This window comes from Carassius auratus, unplaced genomic scaffold, assembly GCF_003368295.1.
Source record: "Carassius auratus strain Wakin unplaced genomic scaffold, ASM336829v1 scaf_tig00217227, whole genome shotgun sequence".
Classification (NCBI taxonomy): Eukaryota; Metazoa; Chordata; class Actinopteri; order Cypriniformes; family Cyprinidae; genus Carassius; species Carassius auratus.
The window spans coordinates 64,352-78,157 of record NW_020528951.1 but is presented as its reverse complement, the minus strand read 5'-3'; the positions used below and the strand labels follow the sequence as shown (position 1 = coordinate 78,157).

The 13,806-nt window shown below is 37.4% G+C and overlaps 1 protein-coding gene across 2 annotated transcripts; it reads right to left on the bottom strand.

Annotated features, from left to right (window-relative positions):
- Nucleotides 1-1,909: 1,909 nt before the first annotated feature.
- Nucleotides 1,910-12,726, bottom strand: LOC113100287 (polymeric immunoglobulin receptor-like). Of its 2 annotated transcripts, XR_003289593.1 has the most exons (13): nucleotides 12,553-12,726; nucleotides 12,147-12,461; nucleotides 11,198-11,548; nucleotides 10,776-11,081; nucleotides 10,363-10,674; nucleotides 9,936-10,271; nucleotides 6,906-6,953; nucleotides 6,737-6,790; nucleotides 5,245-5,298; nucleotides 5,021-5,107; nucleotides 4,165-4,211; nucleotides 2,865-4,072; nucleotides 1,910-2,821 (listed from the first exon to the last, which is right to left on the bottom strand). XR_003289593.1 is itself a non-coding variant. In XM_026265075.1 (12 exons), the coding sequence occupies exons 1-12, from the start codon at nucleotides 12,635-12,637 to the stop codon at nucleotides 3,809-3,811; spliced, it is 2,259 nt and encodes a 752-aa protein (XP_026120860.1). In that variant the 5' UTR covers nucleotides 12,638-12,726; the 3' UTR covers nucleotides 1,910-3,808. The 2 variants fall into 2 exon arrangements, 1 of the variants encoding a protein (XP_026120860.1); XM_026265075.1 differs by having other exon boundaries at nucleotides 1,910-4,072.
- Between the last annotated feature and the right edge of the window lie 1,080 nt (nucleotides 12,727-13,806).

Here is a 13,806-nt window from a genome sequence, read left to right as displayed (position 1 = left end):
GTAACGAATTCAGAGTTCTGGTCCATAGCATGTATCCTAACGCACTGATGATACACACAAAGTTACAATGGCATAATACTTTAATGCTGTTTATTTATATATTTATTTTTTTCTGGTGATAGAGTATGTTTACAAGCTGTTTCATTAAATGTAATAAAATGTAAGTGAATTAGTAAAGTGTAAAGTGAATTAAAACAAACTAAATAAAAATAAATAAATAAATAATATATATAGAATATTCTTACCTTCTAAGACTATATTCTCAGAATTAAAGAAAAGAAAAAAAGAAGTTAGTAAATCAGGAGTTAATAAATAAGCAGGTAAAACACATGTAATGTCCAGAAATATGCTAGTTTAAGATGCTGGAGAAAAAGACGTTTTCCACATCGGCTTAATCCTTGCCTCACCTACTTGATTAAACCTTAAATTTAATTGAGTTGTTACAATAAAACACAGCCAAGCACCACAGAAAGGAAAATCACAAACCAGAGTGTACTGTACAATTTTATTAGATTAATATATATATATATATATATTAGGGGTGTAACGGTTCACAAAATTCATGGTTCAGTTCGATACGATACACTGATGTCATGGTTCGGTTCGGTACGGTTCGGTACGTTTTAGATACAGCAAAATGTAAAAACATTTCAACATTTCAGAATGCCGCAAGCACACCGCGGGTCATGTGACAAGAACTAACCAATCAGCTTCATCCTTTCCCGGAACAACGTTGAAAGTGCAGCCAAGATGAAGGAACAGCTGATCATAGTTGTATATGGATTGCAATTTTGAAATAAATTTAGTAGCAGAGCTACTGTAAACATTTTGAGTGCAAAACGGTTTTTAGAGCTGCAAATCCATTTATCTTTTGCTGAAATTTCCGCGTCTTCGTGGAGAGAGCAGCACGTCATTGTTGCTTAGCAAAGGCAGAAGCCTCAGGGGCGCTTCTGCCCGAGCACTTTGGAAAGGAGGAGAACGTTTTTAGGCGCGATATGTGAACGGCCCCTAAGGCCCTTGCTCACTCAGCACGCGCTGAAGGCTCGTTGCAAAATGTCTAATGCATTTAACAGACCAGAAGTAGAAGATCCTCCAATAACCACTAGGTCTGGTGTTTGGGTGCACTTTGGATTCCCTGTAAGCTATAATGGTGATGACAGAATGAATGATAAATAATAAGGTCTCATATCCGCGGCTATAATGTAAATGTAACGTAAATGTACCAATCGCCGCGGTGATGTCTTTTGCCCTGTTTGAATCAGTTGGAAATGTCTGTCTAAAGGCTGTGGGGATAGTTTGTTGCGTGTATTTTTCTCCTTTTTTTCGTCTTTTCCCAGATACTGACACACTAAGGTGATGTCGGCGTAAATGAGTTGACATGTTTCAAGTACTTCCGCTGGTGTTTTTTTTTTTGTTTTTTTTTTGTTTTGTTTTTTATTCCCGCTGGTGTACCCTATTGTCTGTTATAGGACTGTTGTTTTTTTATCCACTAGTCAAGTCAAAGTTTATTTATATAGCACAAATTTAACACAACTGTAGCTGATCCAAAGTGCTTTACAGTAAAACATGATTTTAAATAGTACACTACTCTCTTGCCATCACCATTATAGCTTACAGTGAATCCAAAGTGCACCCAAATACCAGACCTGTTGGTTTTTGGAGGATCTTCTATTTCTGGTTAAACACATTGGCTATTTTGCAACGAGCCTTCAGCGTGTACTGAGTGAGCGAGCGCCTGACTGGGTAGCCTAACATAAACATATAAGTTGGTATTTTTTTCTTCTTCGGGAGTGTCAGGGGCGTTGCCTGTTATGTCGTTTGGGTTGTTGGGCTACCTTGTTGAACTCATAACATTATATTTCACTTTTTTTTCCCCAAATATAATTAATTAGTCCAACGAACTGTTCGGTACATAATGCGTACCGTGCACCGAACCGAAAGCCTCATACCGAACGGTTCAATACGAATACGCGTATCGTTACACCCCTAATATATATATATTACACGCCTCTGTGGAATACTTGATTTTGATTGCTCAGTGGCTACATTCCGAGATATGTTATCCCTCTAAAAGCTAATAACACAAGCTCATCCGGGTAACAGTGGTCCGTGCTGTACTCTTGCTTGGCTTGAATTATTATTTTTTTCTTGGTGGAAGCTTTGCGTTTGTTTAGCTAATAGAATACTAAAACTCGTCTTTTTCACCCTGGTATCACGGACTCGCTCTCCTTTCATTCAAACCCAGCTGCTGCCCATTTCACGGAAGCTTTGCGTTCAAATATTTCAACTCAAATCAATATTTCGCGCCTAATTATTTATTTATTTGGCAAGTAGCCATATAACAACGGGATAAAGTACATCCAGCCGGTTGATCCCTTACATATTAATGTGGATTTGCCTTTGAAATTATAATGTTTATCCAAATGAATTTGGTATTTGATGGCTGAACTTATGTAGTCTACTAGTTTTAAATGTATTTGAAAAAGTTATTAAGATTAAATCTTTTGATTGTCTGACCCCCAGTTGGGGTCATGCTGGGTTTATTAGTAAACATCTTATTTCTAGTGAGAAATTTCTAATAAAGTCATTTAATATTTGTTTAGCTATTATCGAAGCTTACTCTAATTTGTTTTAGATCTTTAAACTGTGATTCTACCTCAAACGTTTAATAGTCAAAATATCAATTGACATCAAACACTTTAAGGCCTTCAGAACTGTGCAGCAGACACAGCTGGTATAAACACAAGCTTTGTCAAGACTGTGATCAGCTCCTGTGGCAGTGTCAAATCTGTAACACTGTACATGTGTGCAGTGTAAAAACCTCTTATTTACACCGCACACGTCTGCAGCGGGTTATAAAAAACCTCTTATTTACACCGCACACGTCTGCAGCGGGTTATAAAAACCTCTTATTTACACCGCACACGTCTGCAGCGGGTTATAAAAACCTCTTATTTACACCGCACACGTTTGCAGCGGGTTATAAAAACTTCTTATTTACACCGCACACGTCTGCAGCGGGTTATAAAAACCTCTTATTTACACCGCACACGTCTGCAGCGGGTTATAAAAACCTCTTATTTACACCGCACACATCTGCAGCGGGTTATAAAAACCTCTTATTTACACCGCACACGTCTGCAGCGGGTTATAAAAACCTCTTATTTACACCGCACACGTCTGCAGTGGGTTATGGCTCCGTCACGGCCACCAGAGCTGAAGCGTCCCAGAAGTGACTATCAATGCTGCTTCGCTAAAGATAGGCGCCTAGTCTACAGTTCGAATACAAAATAAACGTCCTGTGCAGACTAAAACACACGTCTTTCATCCTTGTCACACATAACTGAACTTTAAGTGTATTGACTGTGTGTAGGCTACAGGACAACAAAGCAGGACAATAGCAATAAATTAAACAATAAACACAATTAAACTGGACAAAACATCACTACTTAGCCAACTTAACCATGGTAGAACTCAAAAATCAAGAAAAACACTGACAGACAGGCGAATCAAGATGTCTCGTGAATCCAGTTGCATGTCTTCTGAAGTGCTCCTGGTGTGAGTTGGCATCATGTGAAGGATGAAACTAAACCTTGTTGGAGTCGTAACGCACCGCAGACGTGTGCAGTGTGAACAAAGGGTAAGGAGTTATGTTCTCTTCAGACACAGAGAAACATTTCAGGTTTTTCCAACACTGACCTGTAGATGTCACTGACTGCTCAATGACTTGCTCGATGAAACTGAATGATTGTGTCATTCTCAGTGACTGCTTCTCGCTGTGTATAAAAACAACAATCCAGTGGTAATATTAATTTGGTGAGATATTGTGACTGACAGATGCGTAATCACAGTGAGTCTCCTCTTTACTGAATCTGACTGTAGCTTCACTGAGAGACTCTTCATGATTTTGGAAACTGACAGCAGCGTACAGGAGCCCATCAGAGGGGATTGTGGGTGAATGAATTGTGGAGTAAAGTGGATTCTGTGAATCAGAGGAGATTGTGGGTGACTGGACTGTTGAATAGAGAGGATTTGATACAGGATCTGAATGGCGCCTGGCGTCTTCTTGAGTCTGTAAGAAGTGAAATTTCCAAAACAAGAAGCACATAGTTTCAGCTAAGACATTTCACAAATTGAGATGTAGATTATAGTTCTGAAACTCACCATTTCATGATCCCATGTCTGTCTTCTGTCTCTTGATGAAATAATGTCTGTGTGAAGAAGAGAAACATCTGAGATGCAGAAAATAAGAGTGATTTTAAAGGGATACTCCACCCCATAATTACAATTTTGTCATTAATCACTTACCCCCATGTTGTTCCAAACCTGTAAAAGCTTTGTTCGACTTCGGAACACAATTTAAGATATTTTGATTGAAAACTGGTGAGCTTGTGACTCGCAAATAAAGTATACTGTTAAGGTCCAGAAATGTATGAAAGACATACTTACGCTGTTCTGTGTCAGCGGCGCTGTACGGATGCACTGTTTTCATTCAAATCAAAGCGTAAATACACTTAGAAAACATATCCTTGTCTCATGGCCAACACAGAAGAGTTTACACAGTTTGTGTTCAGAGGATATTCTATAAAATGGTGCTAGGGTGATGTGGAGAGATGCAGAGGAGACAAATTGTTGAATAAAGTCATTATTTTAGTTTTCTTCACTTACAAAAAGTATTCTTGTCGCTTCATAATGTTTCGGTTGAACCAATGATGTCAGATGAACTATTTTGACGATGCTTTTCATACTTTCCTGGACCTTGATACTGTTATTTATTTGGCAGTCTATAAGACAGTCTCAAGCCTCCCAGTTTTCATCCAAAATATCTTAAATTGTATTCCGAAGACAAACAAAGCTTTTACGGGTTTAAAAACAACATGTGAGTATGATTAAGGACAAAATGTTCATTTCGGGGTGGAGTAACCCTTTAACTATGACTGTATTTCTGACCAGCAGAGGGAGAAAAGGTCAGATTTACTAAATGTGCAGCAGTGTGTGTGTGTGTGTGTGTGTGTCTCACCATGTTTGTTGTGTTTCAGTTTGAATAAGATTAACACTATAACCAGAGCCAGCAGAAGCAAACCCACAGAAACGGCAGCTATTGTGACTGAGAAACAAGGCGAGACCATGACATTTATCAACAAATATTCAGAAACAAACATACATAGGATGCAAATGTTTGAATAGTTAGATCACTTTCAGCTCAAAACTGAGAAACTTTTTCAAAATTATTTGGAATCTTACCAGACGTTGCTTTTTGCTTGTCTTTTCCACTTTCGCTGTCAAACGTGGTCATATCTAAAACACAATTACAGAAAGTGTATAATTCACATCATTGGCTCAATTAAAAAAAAAAATAGAGAGAGAAAGAGAGAAAGAACAGAAAGAAAGAATTTATGATGGACTGGTCCAACAGGAGGATTGTGAGATGCATTCCAGATGTAGATGTCGCTTTGCGAAACTGCACAGTTTGTACCTTGTACCAGTTGGTACTCTAAAAATGTGTTTGCACCACTAAAAATAAACCCTTTATAAAAAAGATGAGTGGATTATATAGACTATAGCCTGGAGAGCACACAAAAAGTGCTCCCTTTATAATCACTAAGGCTACGTCTACACTAATCCGGATATATTTGAAAACTGAGTTTTTGATCATATTCAAACTTTTCCAGAAGTTGCTCATCCACACTTAAATGTATAAAAAATGCATACATCCCCCCTACTGCGCACGAGTAAAACTTTGACCTGCGTAATTTCCGCTAGGCATTTATTTACTTTCTGGCGAGTTCTGCTGCTAATCATCAACTGCGAGTCAACTAATCATCATTCTGGCTTCTTTGAAGAAACGCAATCTGCAGTATGTACAAACTGACATTAATTTTTAACAAGGCTGTCAAAACGGAGCGCATCCAAAACAACTGCTGTACAATTTTGTTCAACATCTTGGCTGAATTGGGTCATCATATTCAAAAGCCTCCATTTTCACTGTCAACCCTATAATGCGAGGACGGGGTTTTCAAATTTATTGGCTTTGGAGAGCGTTTTCCAAAAGGTAGGTTTTCGTTGACTTAAAATGCTGTCTCAGTGTCGACGGAAAGCCAAAACGGAGAGAAAAATATAAGTTTTCAAATGAAAACGTATTAGTGTGGACATGGCCTAAAAAGCTGTCACTTTCCTCAGTTCATGGGAATCTCGCATCACAAAGCTCTGTTATAATCAATGAGACTGTTCTTTTTTTTATATAAAGAGAGGATTTGCGAGCATGCAGAACTCATTGCGTTCAAAATAAATGTGATGATTGGCCATATTGCTCAACACTGCAAAAACACAGTGAAAATAGAAACCTTTGTCATCTGACTGGGTGGGCAAGTTGTTAATTCCCCAGGCCCATCCGTACATAGTCAAAATTGCAAGATGTAGATGTGAAATTCCCAGAATAAGAGTCAGTATTTCAAGATATAAACCCAGAAATAATGAGGAAAAATGTATCTGAATATGTGATAAAAAAGTTGTAATTATTTTTTTATATTTTTATTTTGTGACAGAAATGAGATATGTGGAATAATTTTTCACTCATTATTTAAACAATTTATTTCACACACACACACACACACACACACACACACACACACACACACACACACACACACACACACACACACACACACACACACACGTGTCAATCCTGTCTGAATAAGTGCAAGAACAGAAGAGAAAAAGAGTTGCTGGATCTTACCAGGGTTTTCTGTTTCCTGGACTGTTTCCTTTTCAGTGTCAGATGAGGTCATTTCTTAATGAATGAATGAATGAAAAAAAAAAATATATATTTCATGCACATGTTGTACATCCGACCCCCACATTTCTCATAATGATCACTTTTAGTTCAAACTGAGAAGCAGACTCACCAGGCTTATCCTGGGGTGTTACCCTTTTGGTGTCAGAGGTCGCCATTTCTGAAAATACACAATGAAAATTATAAAATTAGAGGAACAGATTTCTGTCTAAAAGTCACTCTCTAATCCAGTTAAACTCAACATGTGATTGAAGAAAATCCTCTAAAAGCAGACAGTAACTAGACGTCGAACTCCAGTTTCATGCCCAAGACTCATTCAAGTCACATTTATTTCTGTATTGTTTTTTACGACAGGCCTGCAGATTGCTCAAAGCAGATTCACTATAATAAAGAGGATAATAACCGTGTTGATGCTATCAGGGCTGGACTGGTAATCTGGCATAGCGGGCAAATGCCGGGTGGGCCGACGGACATAGTGAAATAGCGGTCGATATAATATGATTTTATTTTATTTTTTTTAATTGGCCAACGACCGGCCCATAAAGCAGGGACAGCGGCCCATTGGTTCATTTTCCATACTGACACTGGGCTGGCCCAATCATCTCTTAACAGGCTCCACCCCTCCCCCTCTGTATCTTGTGTCAGATGCAGTCAGTGGCTCAGAGACAGAAATCTTTAGAATTGAGAAGCAAAAGCAAGGGGGGTGCGGAGAAGTAGCGGGCCAAAAAAATAAAAATTCAACATGTGCAAAAATTACCGACATGTTTACTGCTTTAGCTTCAGTTTCCAAGCCTACAGTAGCTGACGACATTTTACAAAAACAGGTGAATATAGCACATGGAGGTGACTAGCAATGGCAGCAGGTGGAGCAGGAGGAGCAGGTGTCTAATAGGGAAGTCAAGGAGAGACAGAGTGAGCAGGAGAGTGAAATAGAAACGCTAAGCATGGTAGCTACATGATTAACAGGAAGGGAGTGTTAATCAGGGTGGGTGCAGGAGGATAGTGTGATGATTTAACGTTACCTAAATTAATTAATATTATAATAAGACAACATAATCGTTGTCGCTATTAAAGTTTGTCAGATTGTCACCTACTGCACTAGCCACTCAGATAAAGTCAAATAACACAGCATGAGCTATTTTGCATTGTTTTTGTAGCTAGGTTAGCAGAGTTAACTTATTCAATTGAACTTCGGCTGACTATTCTAATGTTAATCCTTTAAACCCCATAACGGCCGTTCAGCCCTTCTCTAGAAAAACTTAAAATGATGCCATTTGATTATTTTAATTATTAATCAAAATGGCTGCGTATGGCTGAGAGAGAGAGTCGCCCACGACGAGTTACACGTTGGAAGAGAGGTAGCTAACACATGATATTTGGGGATTAAAACCTGCCTTGCATTTTGAAAGCTGTATATTTTTGTTTAGTTGTATATTCAACGAAGTAGATATTTTCTCATGTTTCTAATTAATTTACAATATCACTAATATGCAATATTAACGGCGAGTGAATAATATGAATATCATATATATTATTAGGACATTTTGTGTGAGTAATTTGGTAGTATAGTTTCATTTTCTTTTTTTTATGGGAAGTATCTCAACAATGAGAGGTATTGTTGTTTGGTGTCATATTAAAGAGGGGTTCGTGCTCTTTAAAACAAAGTAGCCTATACTTGCAATTGTAAACTAGTTTTTCTGCTGTCTGGTTCATTGGGAAAAAAAAACATTTCTTTTTAGAATTAGCAGAATTCTACATCCACATTCTAAAGGATTACCTAGCTTTTATAACATGGAGCACATTGTCCATCTAGAAATCCTGCTCTTCAAGAATACAGGACTATATAACCAAAATGGATTCTTACTAAGTGTACTTTTAATAACTCTTCCAACAATTTAATTATCTCTGTCTCTCTGTCCTTCTCTATAGTCAAGCCAGGTTTAGTTAGCAGTGGAGGAGAGCAACTTTGATCACCAGGGAGTCAGTCAAGAGAGAGTGAGTACACTGGCCCATGGCACTTATTTCTCAGCTTTGTAGGGGTTTTTGGGAATAGAACGGTAGATATGCATATCTACAGCGATCGCAAGGATGGTGTACTGGTTGGTTGTGTACGACCGATTGTGGTGGGCCAGTCTGAGCAAAAATGCCAGGGCCCTTTTTTTGTCCCAGTCCAGCCCTGGATGCTATCAAATTAATCCGTTATGCAACAAATGGAAGTTCAGCTGTAAATCAGCTCTACAGAAGACAATAGTGCAGTTATTCAGATCAGTTGAGTTCAATGAGTGTTATTCCCCATTCACACCAAGAACAGTAAATATAAAGATAACGATATTAGCGTCCACACCAGAGGATGATATCTTCTGTTTAAGTGCACATGTGTCTGCTGCTTTAAATTCTTGAGCTTGTTACAGCAGGATGGATTCTAATTGGCTGTCAATGTTTTTATTGTTCATCAGCTGGAAAAAATAATCTGAAAGTGATTCTGATGATATTGTTTCTCTGTGCCTTTATCGTTATAGCTGTGATGTGGACTCTGTTATACTTTAATACTGAGAATGATTTTTAGAACTAAATCTTTATCTTTATCTTTATAGTTATCGTCCTTGCTGTGAATGGGGCTTTAATGTGGCAAAGTGCATTAGTTAGTTCTGTAAGCTCTTATGAAGCTGTGTGACCCTGTGTGAGGAACCATGTAAACAACTTTAAAAAATTAAATAATGATAATAATAATAATAATAACAATAACAATAATAATAATAAATGTAATAAAAATGCTTTGACTGTGTGAAAACACAAAGTAGCAGGCAGTTTTTTTTGTTGCTTGTTTTTTTGCGGTCAACAGTTTTTAGGACAGTTCACCCCCCCCCCCCCCCCCAAAATATCACACTGTTAGAAAAATAAAAAATAAAAATCTGTCAAAACCAGGAAAATGTGTTGTAATGTTCTGCCATATTAAGTTTAGAGACATTTTTTTAACCTTAAAAAAATTACAAAATGCAAAATCCCCCCCAAAAATAATGTCAAAATCAACATGAAAAAAATTATCAGTGAACTATCCTTTTAATGAAAGAGAAAAGAAAACAACATTAAATATGATGAGTCTGAGAACAGAATGAGCAGAAACATTGAGATTCATCCTCACCGTCCTTCCTGATGATCATGAGCTCAATGGGAAGATTAAACACATCTTTCACTGCACACCAGTATTTCCCAGCATCCTCTGCTCTCAGCTCAGTCATGGTCACAGTGAAGAGATTGAGTTCAGTGTCGTCCTTTACTGAAATCTTTGGTTTTTTATGATCTTCATCTGACCGAATGATAATTTGAGCATCTTTAGTGAAACACTTTCCTTTACACAGATACTTTACTTCTTTACTCAAACACTTTCCTCTGCGCAGACACTTTTCTTCAGTGTGTTTTTCATCATAAGGGCATTGGATCTGGACTGAATCTCCTTCACGTCCGATCACTGGAGGCACTGATAGTCAAAGAGAACAGAGATGTATTTATTCACTGTGAAATACATGCATCTATGACTGAACTGCATGGTTTGTGGTGTCTGTACATACTGGTTAAAGTCAGTTGATGTTTATTGGTGAGAGAAACAGAAGTCAGATGCTGGTGTCTGGTTTCTGCTCCACACCAGTAAACTCCAGCATCTCTCAGGCTCACATTACTGATGCTCGCTGTAAAAACTCCTGCTGTACTGTCAGAAAACTCAAAGCGCTGCTTCTCTGATGAACTGATGCTCTGACAGATCTTCTTCTTGTTCTCTTTACAGATGTGTTTGATGGACTGCTGTTCCTCAGGGGAATTACAGCTGAGTTTCACACTTTCACCAATAACAGCAGCTGATTCACTTGATTCAGGGAAATGATCGACTATACACAAAAACAATTAAAATATCAGAAATTTCAATCTTATTTTCTCACTTTAACTGATAGAAATTGTCCAGAAACAGACTCACACAGAAACTCTTTACCTTGACTGATTTTCAGTGTGATCTCAGTGAACAGATGATCGTCAGCAGTTTTCACTCCACATCTGTACGTTCTTTCATCAGCTTCGGTTAAATCACTGATAAAAACCTTCAAAACTCCTGAACTGGTATCATCATACAGGTGAACTTTATTAAGATGGATCCACTGATTCTGTTCATCAACAGAGATCTCCTGTGATGAATGTATCTGGATGAATTTCTGGTTTTCTTTGAATTCTTCTGGAAATTCACACTTGATGAAGACTGATTTACTGATGTAGGCCTCAACCTGGACAGAAGATATCTGACCTGCAAGACAAGATTTATTTGTTGATTTATTACATTATTAACAGTCAGGAGAGATTTACATTTCTTATTTAGAGAATTTATAAGGACTGTTTTCATTAAAATGAATCTAAACTCACGATGAACTTTCAGCTCAATCTCTTTAATGAAGGTTATGTGAGTAATTGATGTTTTTGAAGGTGGTGTATCTCCTCCGTCTCTCTCCACTCCACATAAATAAACTCCACGCTCCTCTTCAGAAATGTTTCTGATGGTCACAGTAAAGTGATTTCTCTGATTGTCAGACAGGATGAACTTCTCTTCAGATGATTGTGATGATTGAGAGATCTTCAGCACAAACACAGGATCTCCATTCACTCTGTACAAGACTTTGGTGTGTGTTTCAAACTTGTGTTCACATTCACAGCTGAAAGTGATTGTTTGACCTTTATATGCAGATCGGATAACAGACGTCCCACAAGAAGAAGAGTCTGAAAATGATTTCAATAAACCATTGAGACATGCACTGAAATATTAAAATGTTACTATTATTATTAAAGGTGCACTACAGGGAACTTTATCCTCTCTATCTCCATCTCTGTGTGACAGATACAGTGTCATGTTTCTTGCAGTTCATTTTTAACATTCTTGTTTTTAGGTATATTTACAGTTCCCTGTGATCAGAGCAGGGGGATGTTTCATAAAACAGGTTTACCAGATAAGTCAGGCTTATTAATATCGGACTTATTTTCACTTGATTTGGTTTCATAAAGCAAATTTACCATACAGCTCAAGCTCAGACAGTCACTGTGGTAAAATATGCTGGGAAACTAATCTGATCCGGAGCAGACAAACTGTCAGGCCAATAGGAATGCATTGATATTCCCATTGCATTAACTGAGGAATACACATTAACTCAATTAAGATAGTAATTAGGGTAGTATTAGCTTACATTTGATTTAAAGCTATCATAAAAAAATGCACTTGTATGTTGGATTAAAATTCTACAGTGTACTTGCACGGTCACCATGTTTTGTTCATTTTTATTAAAACAGTCTTCTGTAGTAAGTTATAAAGTATCATACGTACTGTTGTTCACCACTAAATCAACATCATGACTCCATTCCTGATTGTTTCCACATGTGTATTTCCCATCATCCTCTCTGCTGAGCTTCCTGATGAACACTGAGAAGAATCCTCTGTTTTCACCGCCATACAGAGCGAATCTCTCATTATAAACCCAGCGGTGCTGAATCTCAGTACTGATTCCTGTCTTACAGTTTCTGTCTCTGCAGAAATACTTTCCTTTAAACTGATCAAAAGACTCTCTCTTGTTTGTCTTCATGCACTTGAACATCACACTCCCTCCAGAGCAGCCGATCACTTTAAAACACAGAACCTGACCTGACGAACACAAGATCAATTGCTCTGGGTTATTATATAATCAACCTGGGCAATATCATATAAAATATTATTTGACCAGTAAAGAACTGACCTGAGATCAGACAGAGAATGATGAAGATGATGGTGATGACGGACGTCATTCCTGATTGACTTCTTGAATCTTTAATCCTGATCATATCACTATCCAGAGAAAGCGAGAGCTGATGAAATACACTATATGTAATGTATGGATGTAAATTATCATTAAAACACACACATCTTCCTCTCACGTTTCTGCTTCCTCTTTCTCTAAACAGCTCCACCCAGGAACAGGGTGTTCAGTGTGAAAATATGTGTGAAAGACTGCAAACATGCAGATAAACATCTACTGTAAGCATATAACACACAAATGATGGCAAAAGCTATATTAACATACACTGACAGTATACATACATAGTTACTGTTTATGATTTTAAGGGGTTTATTTTAGCTTCATGCTGCATTCATTACTGAAAACAGAATAAAATGAAGTTATGTTTTATTAGATGTCAGTCATCTTAAAACATGATTAAACATACAGTTGGATTTTATTGAGTATTGGATGTTATGAAAGGCCTACAAATTGATTAAGATTCATCACAAGATCTGAGAGATGTCTTATTTCTCCTGATGTCTGTCACTTGTATCTGATATAGTGTATTTATGGATCCCACATGCTTTCACTTCTGCTTTCATGGCAGGTGGAAATTAAAATAATCACAGACCTGTCACCAGTGATGGGGGAAATGAAGCTTCTCAAACCTTTGACTCAGTCGAAACGTTTGCTTTACAAAGTGACTGATTGTTTTGAAGCGTTCGAAACATCTGCTGAAAATGCAACAAAAACACAGGCTAAAATGTATTTTGAAATTGTACTCTATGAAAGGGGTCATGACAAGATTTTTATTATTATTTTAATATGTTCATATGTCTCTTGAGGTTTATTTATAGTGTTTATAAAGTTTTTGCACCAAAAACAAAATAAATAAAATAAAAAAGGATTAAAGTAAATGAGATAATTAAGTGACTAATTAAATTATGATTGTACATTAGTAATGAACATCTGCTGTTAACAATCGACATCACTGAAGTAAAGAGAAACACAAGAACTACAACTGAATTTAGCCACAGCCTTCAACTGAAAAAATAAAACAAAACACTATGACACCATAATGGTGTTCAAGGTTTGCTTTAGGTAGTCTCTTGACCCTTTTACTAACTCAAAGCAATTTGATTCAAAACAACTGCAATATTATTTTCGCAACAAACATGTATGTATTGCTGAATCACACCTTGCAGGAACAGATGATCTTATGCTTTCTCTATT

What these genes read in the sequence shown, in the direction of transcription:
- LOC113100287 (XM_026265075.1), bottom strand. Translation starts at nt 12,637, where the DNA reads ATGATCAGGATTAAAGATTCAAGAAGTCAATCAGGAATGACGTCCGTC. An exon ending in AACACCCCAGGATAAGCCTG is followed by an intron (nt 6,791 to 6,905) that starts GTGAGTCTGCTT and finishes TCATTCATTAAG; the next exon opens with AAATGACCTCATCTGACACT. An exon ending in CCAGGAAACAGAAAACCCTG is followed by an intron (nt 5,299 to 6,736) that starts GTAAGATCCAGC and finishes ATTGTGTTTTAG; the next exon opens with ATATGACCACGTTTGACAGC.